Source organism: Artemia franciscana, chromosome 15, assembly GCF_032884065.1.
Source record: "Artemia franciscana chromosome 15, ASM3288406v1, whole genome shotgun sequence".
NCBI lineage: Eukaryota > Metazoa > Arthropoda > Branchiopoda > Anostraca > Artemiidae > Artemia > Artemia franciscana.
Genome location: NC_088877.1, coordinates 31,318,669 through 31,336,441, shown reverse-complemented (window position 1 = coordinate 31,336,441; position 17,773 = coordinate 31,318,669). Strand labels below are relative to the sequence as shown.

Below are 17,773 nucleotides of genomic sequence, written 5' to 3'. Positions count from 1 at the left end.
AGCTGTGGACCAACGACGTGCCGAATTTGTTTCAGTCTAGACCGGAGCCACCCCTATTATAGTGTGGTTATTTAGTATTGTTTATCATAGTCTGATTCTTTCTTTTTTTTTTCTCTTCTCTTTTTTTTCCTTAACTCCATATGGGCACTTTCGTGTCCTTTTATACGGGTCAATAAAATTATTGATTGATTGATTGAAAAGTCCTTTAGCTATCTTAAAATTTCCATCCTCCAGAGTTGAATGTTTTTTGGCACAAAATGGCAGAAGACGCCACTTCGCAGCGGCACGATCTCTTTTATTACTTAAACCAGTCATCATAGAATACTGAGAGGACACTTTAAACAATATCACAATATCTAGTCCTTTTCTTGCGTAATAATGTATAAAATTATAATCTTGTTTCGAAGTGTCTGTGAAGTTTGGGTCTTGTATGATAAGTGTATCACAATAAGAAAAATGCCTTTGGCTTTTTCTTAGCTGGAACCTATTAAAGAATTAAATAAAAAAAAACTAATTTTTTTAGCTGAAAGTAAGGAGCGAAATTAAAACTTAAAACGAACAGAAATTACTCCGTATATGAAATGGGTTGTCCCCTCCGCAATCCCTTGCTCTTTGCGCTAAAGTTTTTAATTGTTTTAAAAAGTAGAATTGTGGCAAAGAGTCAAACTTTAGCGTAAAGAGCGAGGGATTGCGGAGGGGACAACCCATTTCTTATACGGAGTAATTTCTGTTCGTTTTAAGTTTTAATGTCGCTCCTTACTTTCAGCTAAAAAAAATTAGTTTTTTTTATTTAATTTCTGAACGTTTTTGAATTAATGCATGTTTGGTTTTGGCTCTCCGCACATAAATTATTAAAATGAAATTTGTATATTAATTCTTTTTTTGGCTAAATGGCTTTCTCTTAGTTTTGATCAGACGATTTTGAGAAATAAGGGGTGGAGAAGGAAGTCTAGTTGGCCCTCCAATATTTCGGTTACTTAAAAAGGCAACTAGAACTTTTAATTTTTAACGAACGTTTTTATTAGTAAAAAATATACGTAACTTAAGCATTAACTTACGTAACAAACTTTCATAATCTTATATTTTTATTATGTATACGAGGGGGTTTGTACCCTCATTAATACCTCGCTCTTTACACTAAATCGTAAGTTTTGTCCCAATTCTTTAAGAATGACCCCTGAATCAGAAAGGTCGTAGAATAAATAGTTGAAATTACTAAAAATACTTTAGCATAAAGAGCGAGGTATTTATCTCCTCCTAAATACCTCGCTCTTTATGCTAAAGTATTTTTAGAACCCCTCATAGGCGTAATAATCTCTGTTCGTTTTAAGTTTCAATGCTACTCCTTCCTTTCATTTGAAAAAACGTTTTCATGTTTATTTTTCATTGTTTTCTTATAGTAATGCTAGAAAATCCTGCGCCCTTTTCATTGAATTTTTCTTCCCCCATGACAGATTCCTTCAAGGAAAGATCCTCCAACATAGCCCCCTCCCCTTAGCCCCACCCCCAAACAAAATAAAATCCCCCTGAAAACGTCTGTACACTTACCAATAACCATTACTATATGTAAACACTGGTCAAAGTTTGTAACTTGGAGCCCCTCCCCCAGGGATTGTGGGGGAGTAAGTCATCCCCAAAGACATAGTTATTATGGTTTTCGACTATGCTGAACAAAATGGCTATCTCAAAATTTTGATCCGTTGACTTTGGGAAAAAATGAGCGTGAGAGGGGGCCTAGATGCCCTCCAATTTTTTCGGTCACTTAAAAAGGGCACTAGAACTTTTCATTTCCGTTAGAATGAGCCCTCTTGCGACATTCTAGGACCACTTGGTCGATACGATGATCCCTGGGTAAAAAAAAAACAAAAAAAAAAACAAACAAACAAATAAACACGCACCCGTGATTTGTCTTCTGGCAACAAATACAAAATTCCACATTTTTGTAGATAGGAGTTTGAAACTTCTACAGTAGGGTTCTCTGATACGCTGAATCTGATGGTGTCATTTTCGTTAAGATTCTACGACTTTTAGGGGGTGTTTCCCCCTATTTTCTTAAATAATGCAAATTTTCTCAGGCTCATAACTTTTGATGGGTAAGACTAAACTTGATGAAACTTATATATTTAAAATCAGAATTAAAATGCAATTCTTTTGATGTAGCTATTGATATCAAAATTCCATTTTTTAGAGTTTTGGTTACTATTGAGCCGGGTCGCTCCTTACTACAGTTCGTTACCACGAACTGTTTGACAATCATATTGTTCTTTATACCCCAGCTTCCATTTTCCTTAATAATTTTTTGCATTACGTTTCGGAATTTCTCCCAAAGTTTTTGCTTATTTATATTTATTAACTTGCTTAAATATTTTGGTCCCTGAATTTTTCTCAATTTAGGTATAGATTGTGCAAAGCTAATTTTTCTAATATTCCTGGGATTAAAGTGTTTTCAATATTAATAGAGCATGGATTATTTATGTCAATATTAGTATTTTGGCTGACCGAGCCTTGAAAGAGCGATTAATTTAGAACAAATTTAGCGTGATCTTACATAGTCATGTATTCAAATATTTTTTTTATATTCAAAATTGAATTTATGTATGTCTGTCCTTTATGCATTACTGCATTGTTCATCCGATCGTCAAGAAACATTATGAAATTACTGAGAAAGTTTTAGGTATATATTCCCCCCCCCCATGGCCCTATTTATACTTTTCGAACGGACTGATATTAAGCGATTCCTGATGACAAATACTTGACAATCCCTTTCAGTCACATTATTCATAATTTCTAGATATTAAATCAAACAGTTAGTTAATTATGAAATCTGTCATCTAACACACTTTCAATATTATAAGTTTTTTCAATAAATTTTCTGAATTGCTTATTCAACGATATCCTTAATTTGTTATTCAACCAAATTTTCAAAAACTTAAATCTAAAAAAAGCAATCATTATTTTACAAAAAAGGTATTTTCAATGAAAAATAACAAAAAAGGATAATTCTTCTAAATGTAGGAGAGAAAAAAAAACCAAGGGTACAATTGACCCCCCCCCTCGAGAAATTTAAGTGTATGAACTACATTATAGAATTTATGCTCATTATTCCTGACTGAAAAAAGAAATGACCAGCAAATCGTTTTCACCTTTCCACCAAATCATTCCACCAATTTAATTACCCTTTAATTCCCAAGATAAGTTAGATAATATTCTCTGTAAAACTGTAGCTACTTTGCAAAATACAGTAAAGATAAACAAATTTCGTGTTTTCCTTACATTTTCCCTTTCTATGGTTTGCGGTTCATTTGTCTCTAATTGTTTTTTTGTAGACTTCGAAATAAATAAATGAATAAAATACCTGGCATATTAGAAAAATAAGATATACATTCATTAAATCCACTAGACATCAAAAGCTCTCTCAGCTGGCGCAGTATTGCCAGACCAACAAAAAGGGGAAATGAAGCAGATCCTAGCAAAAGGGTGTCCCACAAATGGAAGATCTTGTTCAACGGAAACACATCTAGAAAAAAAAATCTTGATAAATAAAATTGCCCGAAGTTAACTATGGGGCGTCTAAGGATTTTCCTTGTGAGGGGATTCCTAGAACTACCAAAAGTGAGTAGAAAATAAATGAGTAGAAAATACGCAATATTTTCTGTACTTGCGAAGAGTAATAAGGAAAGTAATATTTTCTGTGCTTACGTATTTTCCCGACCCCACTCAAGAAGTGAAGCTAGGTTAATCATAGTGAAAAATGCCAAAACTTGAAAAGTTGAAACTTGATGAAAATACAATACTTTAGAAACAAAATTATGGAAACTACAACAGGAATTATAGAAAGCAGGCCGCCCTGAACGCATTTTAAATACCTAACCTAACCTCATCACCTTTATATATTAAATTTAAAATAAAAATATGCATCCATCGTCGTTTTCTCAATGAAACTAAGCTAATTATAACCTACTGCAGACAGACAAACCGGTTTTCCTCAGAATATACAGATCAAGAACTTGACCGAGGTCAAGATTATATGTAAGTACCTTATTTCCATTGGGATAGAAAATAAGCTCTTATTTCTTCTTTATATGCCAAAACACAAGCAAACGAGGTTGCCACGGGATTAGCCATTTGCATTGTCATTGACGATCACTACACAATCAAAAGGTCATAAGAATTCCTAAAACGTTACCAGACGAGCTATGTGGCATTGACATACGACCTCAAATAAGGAGTGGAACAGGGGGAGTAAAAAAATAACATAGCTGACGCCAAAAGTAGGCTTAAGCCTAACCCCATATTCTACCTAAGGCCCCACCTAGCACCAAACCTTCTCGTAGGGAAAATGAATCTTCGGAAAACATCATTAACAGTTAAAATAGGGCCAGACATAGTTAAATTTCACTTTGACAGTCAAATTCCCGACCGAAAATATATTCATTTGGGCGAATATTAAGATCACTTTTGTTTCCGATGAAAGCAGAAAAATCCATTTCTTCAGCCGGCAAACAGTGCAAGATAAATACAAAATCCTTTTATGCACTAACAAGAGTACATTACGTTATTTTCTTTAAATAATTATTCAAAGGACTCTTTTTTCCACTACAACTTCAAAAATTCCGCTTTGCTAGCTTAAAGTCCTATAGCAATATCAAAAGGTCTCACCAGAAGATATCTAGCGTCTTCAATCAGTACTTAGCTTAAACACCTACAAGAGAATTATCCAAATCTTGCAGCACCCACATTAGTAATAATTCTGTTATTTGGACAATTTATTAGCCATCTGCAGTCTCTCTGCCTTTCTAAGGTTGGTAGAGAGAAAATGCTATCCAAACAAGAGTTTTCAATGTGATAGAACAAGCACACATCCCTCAATTATCTCACATTAATTTTTCAAGTGTTTCTCTCAGCAGACCTAGTGATCGTAAACTAGGTTCATAGGTATTCTCTCCTTCGTGCGTCATATTACTCTAATTAAGATGAAAATGTTGAAAGAATCTTAGAAATCTTAGGAATCTCAATTACATTTTTTCTCGTTCGATTCTAAAAAAATATATTTCATCATCTAATTCAGTCTCCCTGCCCTATTATATTAAGGACGTCAATCTTTTCTTCCATTTCTACACTGGTCTCTCAGGTTTCAGACAAAACAAGGAACCATATACCTGAAACAAATAGCTCTTTTAATAAATCCTTTCTTCATTTCAAGTTGCTTTAAATTCTTTCTGGCATGTCTTTCGTTTTTCTTCAACTTCACGGTGTTATTCCTGTGGCCTTCAGAGCCACCCTGCCAAGACAGAATAGGTACAGACCGGGATATTAGTAGTTAGTGACTGAAAATCTCCATATATATATATATATATATATATATATATATATATATATATATATATATATATATATATATATATATATATATATATATATATATATATATATATATATATATATATATATATATATATATATATATATATATATATATATATATATATATATCCTTATTTATGGTTACAAAAAAATTAAATTACAAAAAAAAGAATTTAAATATCTGCAACGTTGATTCTGCACATTTCCGTTTGAGGCCTGAACCTTGATCCAGTTGGTCTATCCTGCCATAAATTGAAAATTGCAAATTCTTCGGCCCTCAGAACTAGCTATCTCCTGTCTCTGATTATTCTAAGTATCAGCGGGCTTCAATCTCCTGACTATCTCTAAGACTGCAAGGAATACTAGGCCTAAGTTAGCTAAAAAGTGTCACTCGTGTTGCAGCTTGGGGTGAACCATAAAACAATTTTGATTCCTAGGTGCTATTGTTTTTCTTAGCACCCCTTTGAAATGAATTTCTCTTGCCAAGTTAGAGTTGTATGGTGGTATTATTTATTGCGCATGTGACTTCTGTCTGGCTTAGTTTTCGGTGGGCAATGAGAGCTGGGAAGCAGTTCGTCAGTTTCTATTTAACAGCGTGCGTCTTCCTTACACTCCCGCGAATTTGCGGCAGTTTTAAGCCACCTGATATCGATAAGCTGGTATACACTCCACCTTCATCCTAGCCTATTTGGAAATTCTACCTTAGTTACCTCCCAGAAAATTGTCTGATATCTTCAGTTGACGAGAAAGAGAAAGAAAAGGCAAAAAAAGCAAGAAAGAAAGAGATAAATAGACAAAGAGAGAGACAGACGAGATAGGTCGAGGAGAAAGAGAGGAGAAGAGGAGAGCGTGAGATAGAGAGGGTATAGTTGCAAAATTTAATTTAACTAAGTTTTGACTCTAAAACAGATTGAGTAGTTGTCTTTAACGGTTTTCCAGATATGAAAGTAAAGACGAAAAAATTGAAAAGGTGACATAGTTCTGTTTGGAGAGATTCTAAGCATCAGAGACTAAAAAAAGAAGCAGAAAATACTTACGGGCAAACATTGTCAGGAACCAGGGTATCGCATACAGTTCGGGGACAAAACGTACTTCTGCCAGGTGGACGCTAAGCAGTGGATCGTGAAATGCTAAGAGCTGAGAAAATTTTGTCAAATATTCCTGCATGACGTTAGAATTGTCCTTCAAGAAAAAGCCATTCAGGTATTTTGGTATAAAAGCAGAAAGGGACGCATAGGCAAGGGCTAAAAAAGAATGTGTCCCGTAAAAAAACAGAAGAAAAAAAAAGCAAGATTAGCTTAAAACTCACTAGATTGGTATTGAAAGATCGTATCCTCTATTAATACAAATTTTACAGAAAAGCAAACTTTGGCTGGTTAAATCCTTATTCGACTGTGATCGACTCGGTTCTCATTGAATACATTTTTTTAGTTTATTTTGTGAATTATATTTTTTTTTTTGCAAGAATATTCCTAGCTTTGATTTATTAACAAAGGAGACTAAGCTTTGTTCATTCCTTGGTAATTTTTGTCCTCCCTTTACCCCACAAGATTATTACAATTTTCTCGTTAAGGGTGATGAATTTAGTGTTTTATGTCAGACCTAACACCCTCCCCTAACAACATGCAGATCTTCCTTGGAGAACATTCTTGTATATAGGACTTATACAAGAGTTCTTCGTCAAATTGCTTTTTTTCTTCTTATATTTTTTACTGACAGTAAGGTCACTAGACTTTTTCCAGTTTAACCTCTATTCAAGAAAAATTACTATTTACGTAGCATCAAAATACATTAAGCATTTTGTCACAGACTGTGTCATGTCCAACTTTACTTGCGTATGTTTCGGTTTCAAGTTCTATTATGACATCTTTGTTTAGCTGGATTTTTCATTTTGCAAAAAACTTTATTCTATTGAACATACATTCTAGCTTTTCGCATTACGGTTCATGTTAACTACGCGGTATTCAGATAAATTATCCATCTTTACAAAAGTTTTTAGAAATAAATCTTGTACAAACTAAGATTCTTGCTTACAGACAGAGCTGTTCAAAAAATTATAATAATAAACTATGAGGAAGGAGCCATTTTTGCTAACAGTAGAGGGAAATTCCAAATTTTGACAACAATATATTTAACAAAATATTCGAATTTGGTGGTGATTCCCAATGTTGGGAGGGGGGGGGGGAATAAGCTCCCGATATAGGGAGCGATTGAAAAATTACCTAATCAAATGCAGAATATCAAAGGACCTATTTTCAGGGAATTCAAGCCCCTATTCCAAATAAATACTCATTTTTGTATTTTCTCCGAAAAGGAAGATCACAGGTGAACGTTGAGTTGTTTATTCTTTTCCAGGGGTGATCGGGTCGAACCAATAATTGTATAACGTTGAGAAAGGGGTCATTCGAATGAAATTGAAAGTTTTAGTGCCCTTTTAAGAATCAAAAGATATCTCGACACAGCAAAGTGACAATTTCTGCCATTTATGGGCCAAGACAACAATTTAAGTCCGTAGAGGGCTAAAATACTATTGGTTAAAAATTTTGAGTTAAGTAATCGATTAAGAGTAATCAAAGACCTATAGTGTAAAAATCCCTAGTTTCAGAGGCTATAATTCCTTACGGTAGCTTATTTGTTTCTAAACACGGATGTGATACATCAGAGGCAACACGAAAACGTTTCGAAGACTATGTGGAATAGATTCGAAGATTTTATGCAAATATGTCTTGTAAAAAAAAATCTTTTTCTGTGCCGTGAAAATCAGTCACATTTATTCACTTTTCTTTTGTTACAGTTGTTTATTCAACATTACAAGTCAAAGAACATACCACAGGGCAGGTACAAAGAATGGTAGCGTAGACACTTTCTTGAGGACCGAGAAAAAACAATTTGTCCCCTTCTACCAACCGCAAAATTCCCCCTTCATGAAAGTAACCCAACAAAGACATTGCTTGGAAGTTTCAACTCATTCTTGCATCTTTTCCTATGTTCTTTCCGGAGCGACACTTTGCTCTTTCCTTCCTCGCTGTGTTGCATTTTTCTCATACACTTGAATTATTTTAAGCCGAAGGTAACCTTTCTCCTTGCATTCCTTTATTTCTGCATCTTTTCATGTTTTTGTTAATGTGAATCATCCTGTTTCCTTACTCTGCTCCTTTCCTTATGTGCTATATCTTTCTTGTACTCCTATACTTTTTCTTGTTTCTGTTCCTTTATTCCCATGAACACTCTTGATGATCCACGTCTGCGATTTCATTTTGTATGTTTGCAACACAAATGAAAGGTAGCCAAAATTGTTTTTCATAAAATTCCTCTAGCTTCAATCCAATCACTTTCAACTCCTCTATACGAGGTGGCCGGGAAGGAAAAGTAATACATACAGACTATAACGTTCTTTACTAAGTGCCCCCAACTGGAGGTAATTAAACCAACCGAGTGTGGTCGATGTCTATAATGAAAAATACTCACTTGCTTTTAGGCTTCAGGCACTAAAAGAAAAAAAGAAAAGTATATTCTCTAGTGAACATCCAAAAACTTGATTATGATTGTATTAGTAATTTGGATTAACCATTAACCGTCGAATAGAATTACGTGCTTGTTTTCAGATTAGTGACTGGCTGACGGACGTTCATCCCATAATGTATCATATAATTATGATCTATAATAAATAATTATTATCTTTATTATAGTAATTATTATATTGTTATCCTTCACATTATTATCAGCCTTCTTATCTTCTAATTCTTTCTGTAAAATTATTTTTATAACCCTCTGTACTCCTTTATCTTTCCAATAATAGATACTTTTCAATTATTTTTTCGTATTTCTAAATTTTTGGTTACTATAGGCTAGAGTTCGTTCTTTACTAGGTTGCATCGGATACAAAATCCACGAATTTCCGCTCAAAGAAAAATTTGACGCTTTTAAAACATAATTCATGGCATCAGAGATAAACTAGTACTGATTTTTGGTCAGCATACTATTCCAGTCCTTTATCTTCCTTCCTTAGGATCTCCTCTCACACACTTCACATTTTCACACACATTTTCAATTCACACTTCACATTTTCTTGACGTTAGTGACGGACAGCCGCAATATTTAAATGATGTAACTAGGACGCGAGACCTGATAGAGGAGAACATATTTTGAATCTTGCCGGTTATGCTCTTGGATTCATATAAACGTGTAAGGGGGCTCTCAACTGCCTACCAAGACTTTTTGTAACAAGGCATGAGCTCGCAAATACCAGGATTTTTTTTCTTTTATTCACAGTTCAGTTGGTTATTATATCGTCTGCCCTTTTTGCATTTAACAAGAGATGGCAAAACAGTAGGTAGGACTATTGTTGAATTTTTGGTAGCTTTGATGGCGCTAGTATTCCTTAATTGAGGAGCATTGTTAAACATACATTTCTTTAGTGTCGAATTTTCAGCATTGAATGACGTATTCAGGGTCAGAATTCAGTAGTCAGATTTAGTAAGGGTCTGGAGAATACTAATTTCATTTAGTCAGTTGGTGTATTTTTAGAGCTTTGTTACTATTATTTTTTTTTTGTTATTTACAGCGCATTTCACCCCAGTTTACTAATGGCGTTCTACGTAAACCAAAATAAAATCATATACCTCGCATTAATCTACCTTCTTTGTGTTCAATAATTAATGGAATAACGTGTTCAGGTATGACACTCGATACCAGACAATACTTCTACGCAAAAATATTTTGAATACAAGCCTCTGCCACCCTGAATAAATTGACCAAGTGGCCAGAGACAAATGTAGCTCTCTGTCATATAAACCAATCTGGAACCTGCTGGAATCCACGGTAATATTTTCCCTACCATCGTTAATTAGCCGGGAGTGGTAGTAAATAGTAGCAATAGACAGTAGACCTGAAACAGTAAACCTGAATTCGTAATTTGAATGGTTCTATCCATCAAGCACTGCATATCACCTGGTTTACTTGTGATAGGGTCGTGGATACTGAGATATGGTCTATTTGACCCCGCCTTTCTGGATTTACTTCCAAACATCGGTAGTGGCTAAAGTTTAAACACACGACACCTGATTGACGGAATGATTGTTAAAGATTTGTCAGCAGTTACTATTAGACAACCTGATGAGCCCATAGGGACTTGGACCATGAAACACGCCAACACAAATGTTTAATAAGCTAAAACTAGTGTCAAATTAGAAATACTTAAAAACAAGTACTCTACCTTCATCGTTGAAATTCAATAAAAGAAAGGGAGCACACAAAGAGTCTAAACCCTGCCAGTAGACATACTCGGGGTGGCTGACGATCCAGGCTTTTAAAATCCGCTTAAACTTTGCATGAGCCACTGGAGAGGCCAATAGATCAATATATTGATGACAACGAGGAATGTCCACCTCAATCTGAAATTAATAGTTGCTTATATGGAATTAACCAGCCGTTTAAGAGTAATTGACCTGACTTTAAGTTACGAAACAAAATTTTACAAGAGAATAAAAAATAACTAGTGAACTGAAGGTTCATTTGATTTGCGGGATCTAATATTTAATCATTGATGCTCAAATCATTTCGACCAGACCTTAAACATTTCTGATCATTTTAAGACAGAGAAGATCCACATTTATTAACATTGCTGAACACAGGGGGAGTCAAAGATAGGCCTGAAAACCCCACCCCTCCTTTCAGAAAAATTAGACACAAGTTTCAGTTCTCAGTTTCAAGTCTCTGCATAAGGTCACAAGAGCATCATATGCCGATAGTAAACTAGACTCACAGATCGAAGTAAAAAAAAAAAAAGTATATGCATTAAAAGAATCCGTTTTATACGCTGGTTCCAAATATGTAGCATTCATTATGTTAGCTACGAATTATAAGTTTTTGCGTTAGAAAATTTTGCTTGGTTTTAGAAAAACGGCAAACACGATCTTGTTAAGAAACTCCGCCACTAAACTCAACATATCCGAAAATCATAGATAGGAAGTTTCAGTTTCCTCTAAAGATAAATACAAATTCTGTGAAAGGAGTGGTCACAGATGTGTGGCCATTTGTATATTTTCATCCCCAGGGTAATCGTATCGAACCAACGTTTGTAGAATACCAGATGATGGCATAAAATCGAAAGCTCCAATGCCCTTTTAAGCAACAAAAAGAGATTGCGCCTCATGCAAGTGCCATAATACCAAGTGAAAGAATAACTAGAGAAGGAAGAATCAAAGATCAATTCAATAAAAATAGAAAACCAGACAGCAATAAGTACCTGGGATCTCCAGTACGAAGGGAGGCTATGCGCAATCCTGGTCCTATTCTTTGTCACAAAAGGGTTTTCAGTACTTGGCGATGCTCTTCTATCAACATGAGTCGAAATCCTACATAGACAGTCTCAAGCCTATTCCCTCCGACTCATAAATCCATGCCTACAAATATTATGCTACTATGGGGAGGCAACCTATAGTAGATAAATTAGCTAGGAAGAGATTTTTAAGCCTGAAAACACTCACCAAAACAGACCAAGCCAAGGTCCAGCCAAGAAGAGGAGAAATTTTACACTAAAAAGGAAGTGCTAGGGGTGGTACCAGAGGCAAAATAGTTGGACTTTCACTTACAATAGAGCAGAAGCTGGAATAAGCACATTTCGGTAAGAGGAGAGCTGTCACTAACAGCAACTGTATTGGAGGTTTAGTCCAAATATATCCTTTAGAAAGAAAGAACATTTGAGAGTCAATTCTCCGCCTCCCTTCATACCATACAAAAGTCAGTTTCGAATTCTTCCCCAGAAAGTTGCTCATGGACGCATGTTTATGTTTTTATTTTTTTTTTAGTGGTTATTATGTCGAATCTATGGTCATAGAAAACCGAGATAGTAATTCTTGGATCAGATATCTAAGATTAGCCTTTTCAGCACCAAGGAGAGAATGCCACAGAGAAGTGTCAATTTCTGCCATTTTGTAACCCAGAACTAACTGGTGTTTAAATACATTGAGTAAAAATAATGAGATAGCCAATTGGTTTAGAACTATCGAAAAGCTAAATGTAATCACAGCTTCAGGGTCAATTCAGACATATGGTGGTACACTCGTCACAAAAACATACATTCGGTCCATGCAAAATGAGCGTTTATTATGTGGAACGTATATACGGTGTAAATGAAGGTTTTACAAAGTATATAGTTACACACCAATAAGAGGGAGTGGGAGGACAGTAGACTTTTTAATGCCCGTCTTAAGCTTAAAAAAGCGCATTTTTGCGGCCCAATTTTTAAACCTTTCGTAAGAAAGGAAGGGTTGCCACCCTTAATGACTGATCACTATTTATAGTGATTTTTTTTATATATTGCCTAAAGTAAAAATCACTAAATCAGCACATAAATCAACAGATTATTGAAGAAAATCACTAAATCAGCCACAAAATCACTAAACTCTAGTGTTTTTTGCTTTTTTCTTACAGACCGACAACACTGGAGAAAGGTTTGTAATAGCTTGCGGGTGTAAATAGGTTATCCCTTGCTGCAGAAATATTTTCAATGTGAAATAAGACAGCATTTACATGCTTACATGTAAAAAGGCAGAATGGCGGGGGCAGCCTTGGAGAATTTGGCCAGTTTTGGCAATTCGAACCTCCCACCCTAAAAAAAACCTTTAGGCTACACCTTTTTCAGGTGTGATTTTCAAATAATTACTATTCAAAGGCTAATTTTCATTACAAACGCTAGGAGTCCGAGGAGGGGCACCTCCCCTCTACTTTAGGATAACCCTCAATATGACATAAAAAGAGCAAAAAGATTAGAAGGTTTTCAAAACTATCAGGGACCTACGTTGCAACTTAAAACCTTTCCAACCTTCCAAAAAGATGACGAAAATTCGACTATGAGATTTAGCATGTCCAAGAAATCTGTATCGGTGGTTTCAGGCTCATAGATGGAAAAGCTAGAAACCTAGACGGATCACGGATGGACGTTTACTTAATTTTTTTTTTCGTATGGATGATCGTATTAAACCAGTAGTCGTAGAGATTCGGGAGTTGGCACATTAAATGGAAATTCAAATTCTAGTGCCCTTTTGTAGTTCACAAGAGATCATGGTACATGAAAGGGCTGGTTTTTACCAATTTTGTCGCAAAATAGCAACTTTGGCCCAAACAGAGTTAAAATACTATCTTGTTAAGACAGCCAATCTGTCTAGAACTATAGAAAAAAAAATTTCTAACCTTCCAGATTCAAATAACATATTGCGGCGCGGTGGCACATTTGTCCCTGAGAATATATGCAGCAAAGGCACAACCAGTTTGTTTTTTTTAAGAAGGAGGAGGGGGTACGAAAAACTTTTAAAAGCGCATTAAAAATTTGTTTATGTACATTTCTCTTATGTTTTTACGAGTTGTTTTTTGGTTTGTTTAGTTTTTTTGTGTGTTTCTTCAGGGGGTTAAACCCTGTACCCCCCCTGGATACGGCCTTCATATGCAGTCTTTTAAATGAACAGTTTTTATGCAATAAATAGTTTAATCTTAATTGGGAGAGGGGTGGTACCAGCCCCAAAAGGGGTATTTATACGCCCAATTTTTCAAAAAGTCCTACAGATAAATATGGAGCAGGGATTTAATCCCCCTGAGCTTAGTAACAGATCCAAAGGATGGGGGGGAGATAGAAGTAAAATAATCAATCACCACTTGCCTCAAAATATAAAAACATTAAGCTATATATCATTTTTCCGCGGGTATTTCCGACAAACTTGCAAAAAAAAAACCATAAAATTGTATAATTAGTTCAAAACAGTCAATTACATTCTAGTATGGGAATTCTGTTCCCTGTCAAGTTCACCCCTCCCCCAACACCACAATGAACTTTCTTAATTGTGGGGAGTATATTTGTAGTGAAGTTGCAATATGGCAGAAATCCATTGTATGGAAAAGCTAGAACCGATTCGAGATGGTTCTTTTGGCTTTTTCAAAAGCAGGTTTCACATTAACTTAAACATTCAAATAGAACGAAAAGGTAAAAAAAAACACAAACCTGTCTATCCGTAGACGTGGGGGTATCTTTATCGATATTCTCATATTGTCTTTGAACATCACCAATAACACCCAATATTGCTGCCCAAGTCTCACCTCTGTATAAAGGGGGGACGTCTTTCATTGCTTCTTCGATTATTCTATCTCTTGTGTAAGGATACGATTTTAAGAGTCTTTCAAATAATATTATTCGATGTAGCTGGTATTCAATATCAACTTCACGGATGCCAAAAGGTAGGGATTGAGCATTTCCTACGTAATTCTTGTCTGGACCAAGACGACTAAAATATAAAAAAAACATTACATTTTATACATGGTAGCTTGTCAATTTCGCACCTAGGACATACTTCATTAATAGCCCCTGCCTGTCCCCAAAAAACCAAATAAAAATAAAGAACCTTCAAAACTCATTCAAGAGCATTTTTTATCAACTTCACGGATGCCAAAAGGTAGGGATTGAGCATTTCCTACGTAATTCTTGTCTGGACCAAGACGACTAAAATATAAAAAAAACACTACATTTTATACATGGTAGCTTGTCAATTTTGCACCTAGGACATACTTCATTAATAGCCCCTGCCTGTCCCCAAAAAAGCAAATAAAAATAAAGAACCTTCAAAACTCATTCAAGATTCTAAAGAGCCTGATTTGCATTAAATGCAAGCGCGTCCTAAACAATTTTTTAAATGAAGAAAGGGGAAAATTTAAAAGAATAGCAGATTTGCCAAATATTATTAGAATCTAAAGCAAAAATAGTCGTATTTTTACTGGCTAGGCAAGTCACCAACTTCCTGGATACGTGCCTACTTAAATACTCGGTCCTTTACAAAATCTATAATATATATGACCGTATTTTATCCATGATTTATGACAAGCACATGAAAAATTAAACAACTATAATATGTAAAACAAATCGACGCAAGATGTCCAAGCCGTTAGGAGGGAATAAAAAAAAGGAACAAGATTAACACAGGCGTTTAAACAAAAAACAGGATATAAATAATATGTACTAAATGTTATTTACCCTTCCCATAGAAGAGGTCCTGTTGTATTCCTGTACTGCAAGTGCAGCATGTGGAGAAAAATTGATTTTGTAATTATTTAAAAAGAATTACGGTAGAGCATTTTTTTTTTACTAGTCATTGGATATCTTCTTTTTGTTGATGTTGTTGTTGAATCAAAACAGTACAACTTGTACAGATCAGGTCATAATAAGGAAGACAGAGAGAGAGAGAGGCAAAGGTCAATGCACCTTCTATGTCACAAAAAAAGAAATTAACAACAACAATAACAAAAAACACCCCATAAAAGGAGAAAGAGGAATAACACGGGAAAAAGAAAGAAAACAAGCAACTGGACATAAGGATGATAATCACTAAATATATTAGAATAGACCGCTACTGTAAGTTAAAAGAGCCTTCTTCTTAAATCCTTTTCAAATGTGATCAGGAATGGTGATTCACTTACTAATTCAGACAGCTTAAGTTCATTTCCAATGAAAGGAAGTTGAGTACAGGAAAATAAGCTCTCAATAAATATTAATTTTAAACCAAAAGCTTCAGTCCATTCAAAAGAAAAAACAAATAATCTTTGTGCTAGTTGTTCAGTCTTCATAGGGTACGCTAAAGCATCGTCTAAAATTCTTATTAAATAAATTTTGAACATTTTGAAGCCCCCCCCCCTGGATTTGAAGGAAGAGTCAACATCCAAATACTCAGACAATATTTTAAATAACTATTACTTAATCCAATATATAAAGTCCTCTTGATTTGATTTGAAAATATAAACCTTATTCTAAGCAAACAGCCAAAACCACTGGATATTCTTGCTTTAAGTTTACTAGTATGAGCTTTAAATACCGGGATTATATCAGTGTATATGCCTAAATATCTGAAAACATCCACCCCTTTTAAGCAAGAAGTCCCAATATCAACGTTTTGAAACAACATAAGGTTCACTGACTCTGAACTTCTCCCAAAAAACATAAACTGATTTAGCAATTAGCGCTAAACCAAGAAATTAAATTCAAAGCAATAGCTTCAAAGGATAAAGAAACATTAAAACAAACGGTAATACACCAAGGGGATAAAAGATGCTTTAAAAAGAAAATTTTCCGGTTAATTTTCATTTGAAAAAACATTTTCAGTTCAATCTTTTCATTTTCAGAACGTGATTAATCTAAAAAAAAAGAAGTCGGAACAAAGATAAAGGGATCCCTGATCTTTAACCGAATATTTTCAGGTTACGTTAAAAACATCAATATCATCACCAGCAATGAAGTTAATAACGTCAACTTGATGCATCGCATTCTTAGAAAAATCTTTAACAAGTACAAACACTAAAATGAAATCTGACTCTTTTTTCCCATCTTTCCAAGATAGTCATGTTATATCTTTGTCTAGTTATACATATCTCTTAAAATTTCTGAATTACTATTGAAAAGTCCTGTATAAAGCTCAAGCGTCATTCCTTGCCAGTTAAGTTTTTTTTTAGTTAAGTAAACTGCTCAGAAACTCTTTAAAATTGAGAAAATGTCGTTGTCATTATCAATAAAACGATTAATTAGCTTACAGAATTTGATCAAGAAAAAAACAGATTTGATGATCAAGAAGAGAACAGTACCCAAGGACAAACTATCTATACGAACGCAAGCACGCGCAAGACACATCTGCAATAACTCTGAGTTAGCCAGAGAATCTGGATTGACGAGCTGACTTTTTGTGCACCAACATATTTTCTTCAAAGTCCTGGAGGTTTCTAGACGATTTATTGTGATGAACTAAGGTTCCAGTTAAATACTAGAATTATATATGGTACCGTTAAAGTCCGAAATTTGGTTATTATCAACTTTTATTGGTGAATGTCCGATATTCCTTTTTCTCTGCTTGGATTCAATTAGCTTTGCGATTCAGCTTTTTCAGACTTCTGCAAGCTGTGATGGTAAAAGTCAAAGTTAGGTTAGTTTAGCAAACAAACACAACTTAGGAACAATAGGTTTTTTTTCCAAGACAGTTGAATTCAATTCAGTGGATATTTCCTGGTTGAACTTCGTTGAAGCAAGGATGCTAGGGCTGCATTAAAAGTCTTTTAAAAAAATTTTAGTTTCAATTTTCACATTTTCATGTAAGTTTTGGAAAAATTTCCCTATTGTTCCTAAGTTGTAATTGTTTGATATGGAAAGGCAGTGTGGTCTTCGTCACAACTTAGGTTAGTTTAGGTTAGGCTAAATTTGGTTATGAATATCAGAAATAGGTTAAAAACCTAATTTAAGCTAATCTAACTCAAATTAACCTAATCTAACCTGTCATCATCAAGCCTTGCATTAAACTGAAAAAGTTGAATGGCAACGCTGACTAAATCCAAGGAGACGAAAAGGTGTTTCGAAAATTCACGGTAACATATACACTTCATTAAA

The 17,773-nt window shown here is 34.7% G+C and overlaps 1 protein-coding gene across 3 annotated transcripts in view; it reads right to left on the bottom strand.

Annotated features, from left to right (window-relative positions):
• LOC136036347 (TBC domain-containing protein kinase-like protein) overlaps nt 1-17,773 on the bottom strand; it is a 59,018-nt gene that overhangs the window by 16,443 nt on the left and 24,802 nt on the right. For all 3 annotated transcript variants that reach the window (XM_065718498.1, XM_065718497.1, XM_065718499.1), the window contains exons 7-10: nt 14,360-14,639; nt 10,580-10,757; nt 6,402-6,608; nt 3,356-3,517 (exon numbers count right to left, since the gene is read on the bottom strand). In XM_065718498.1, coding sequence (XP_065574570.1) covers nt 3,356-3,517; nt 6,402-6,608; nt 10,580-10,757; nt 14,360-14,639 — 827 coding nt within the window. The remainder of the gene's footprint in view (nt 1-3,355; nt 3,518-6,401; nt 6,609-10,579; nt 10,758-14,359; nt 14,640-17,773) is intronic.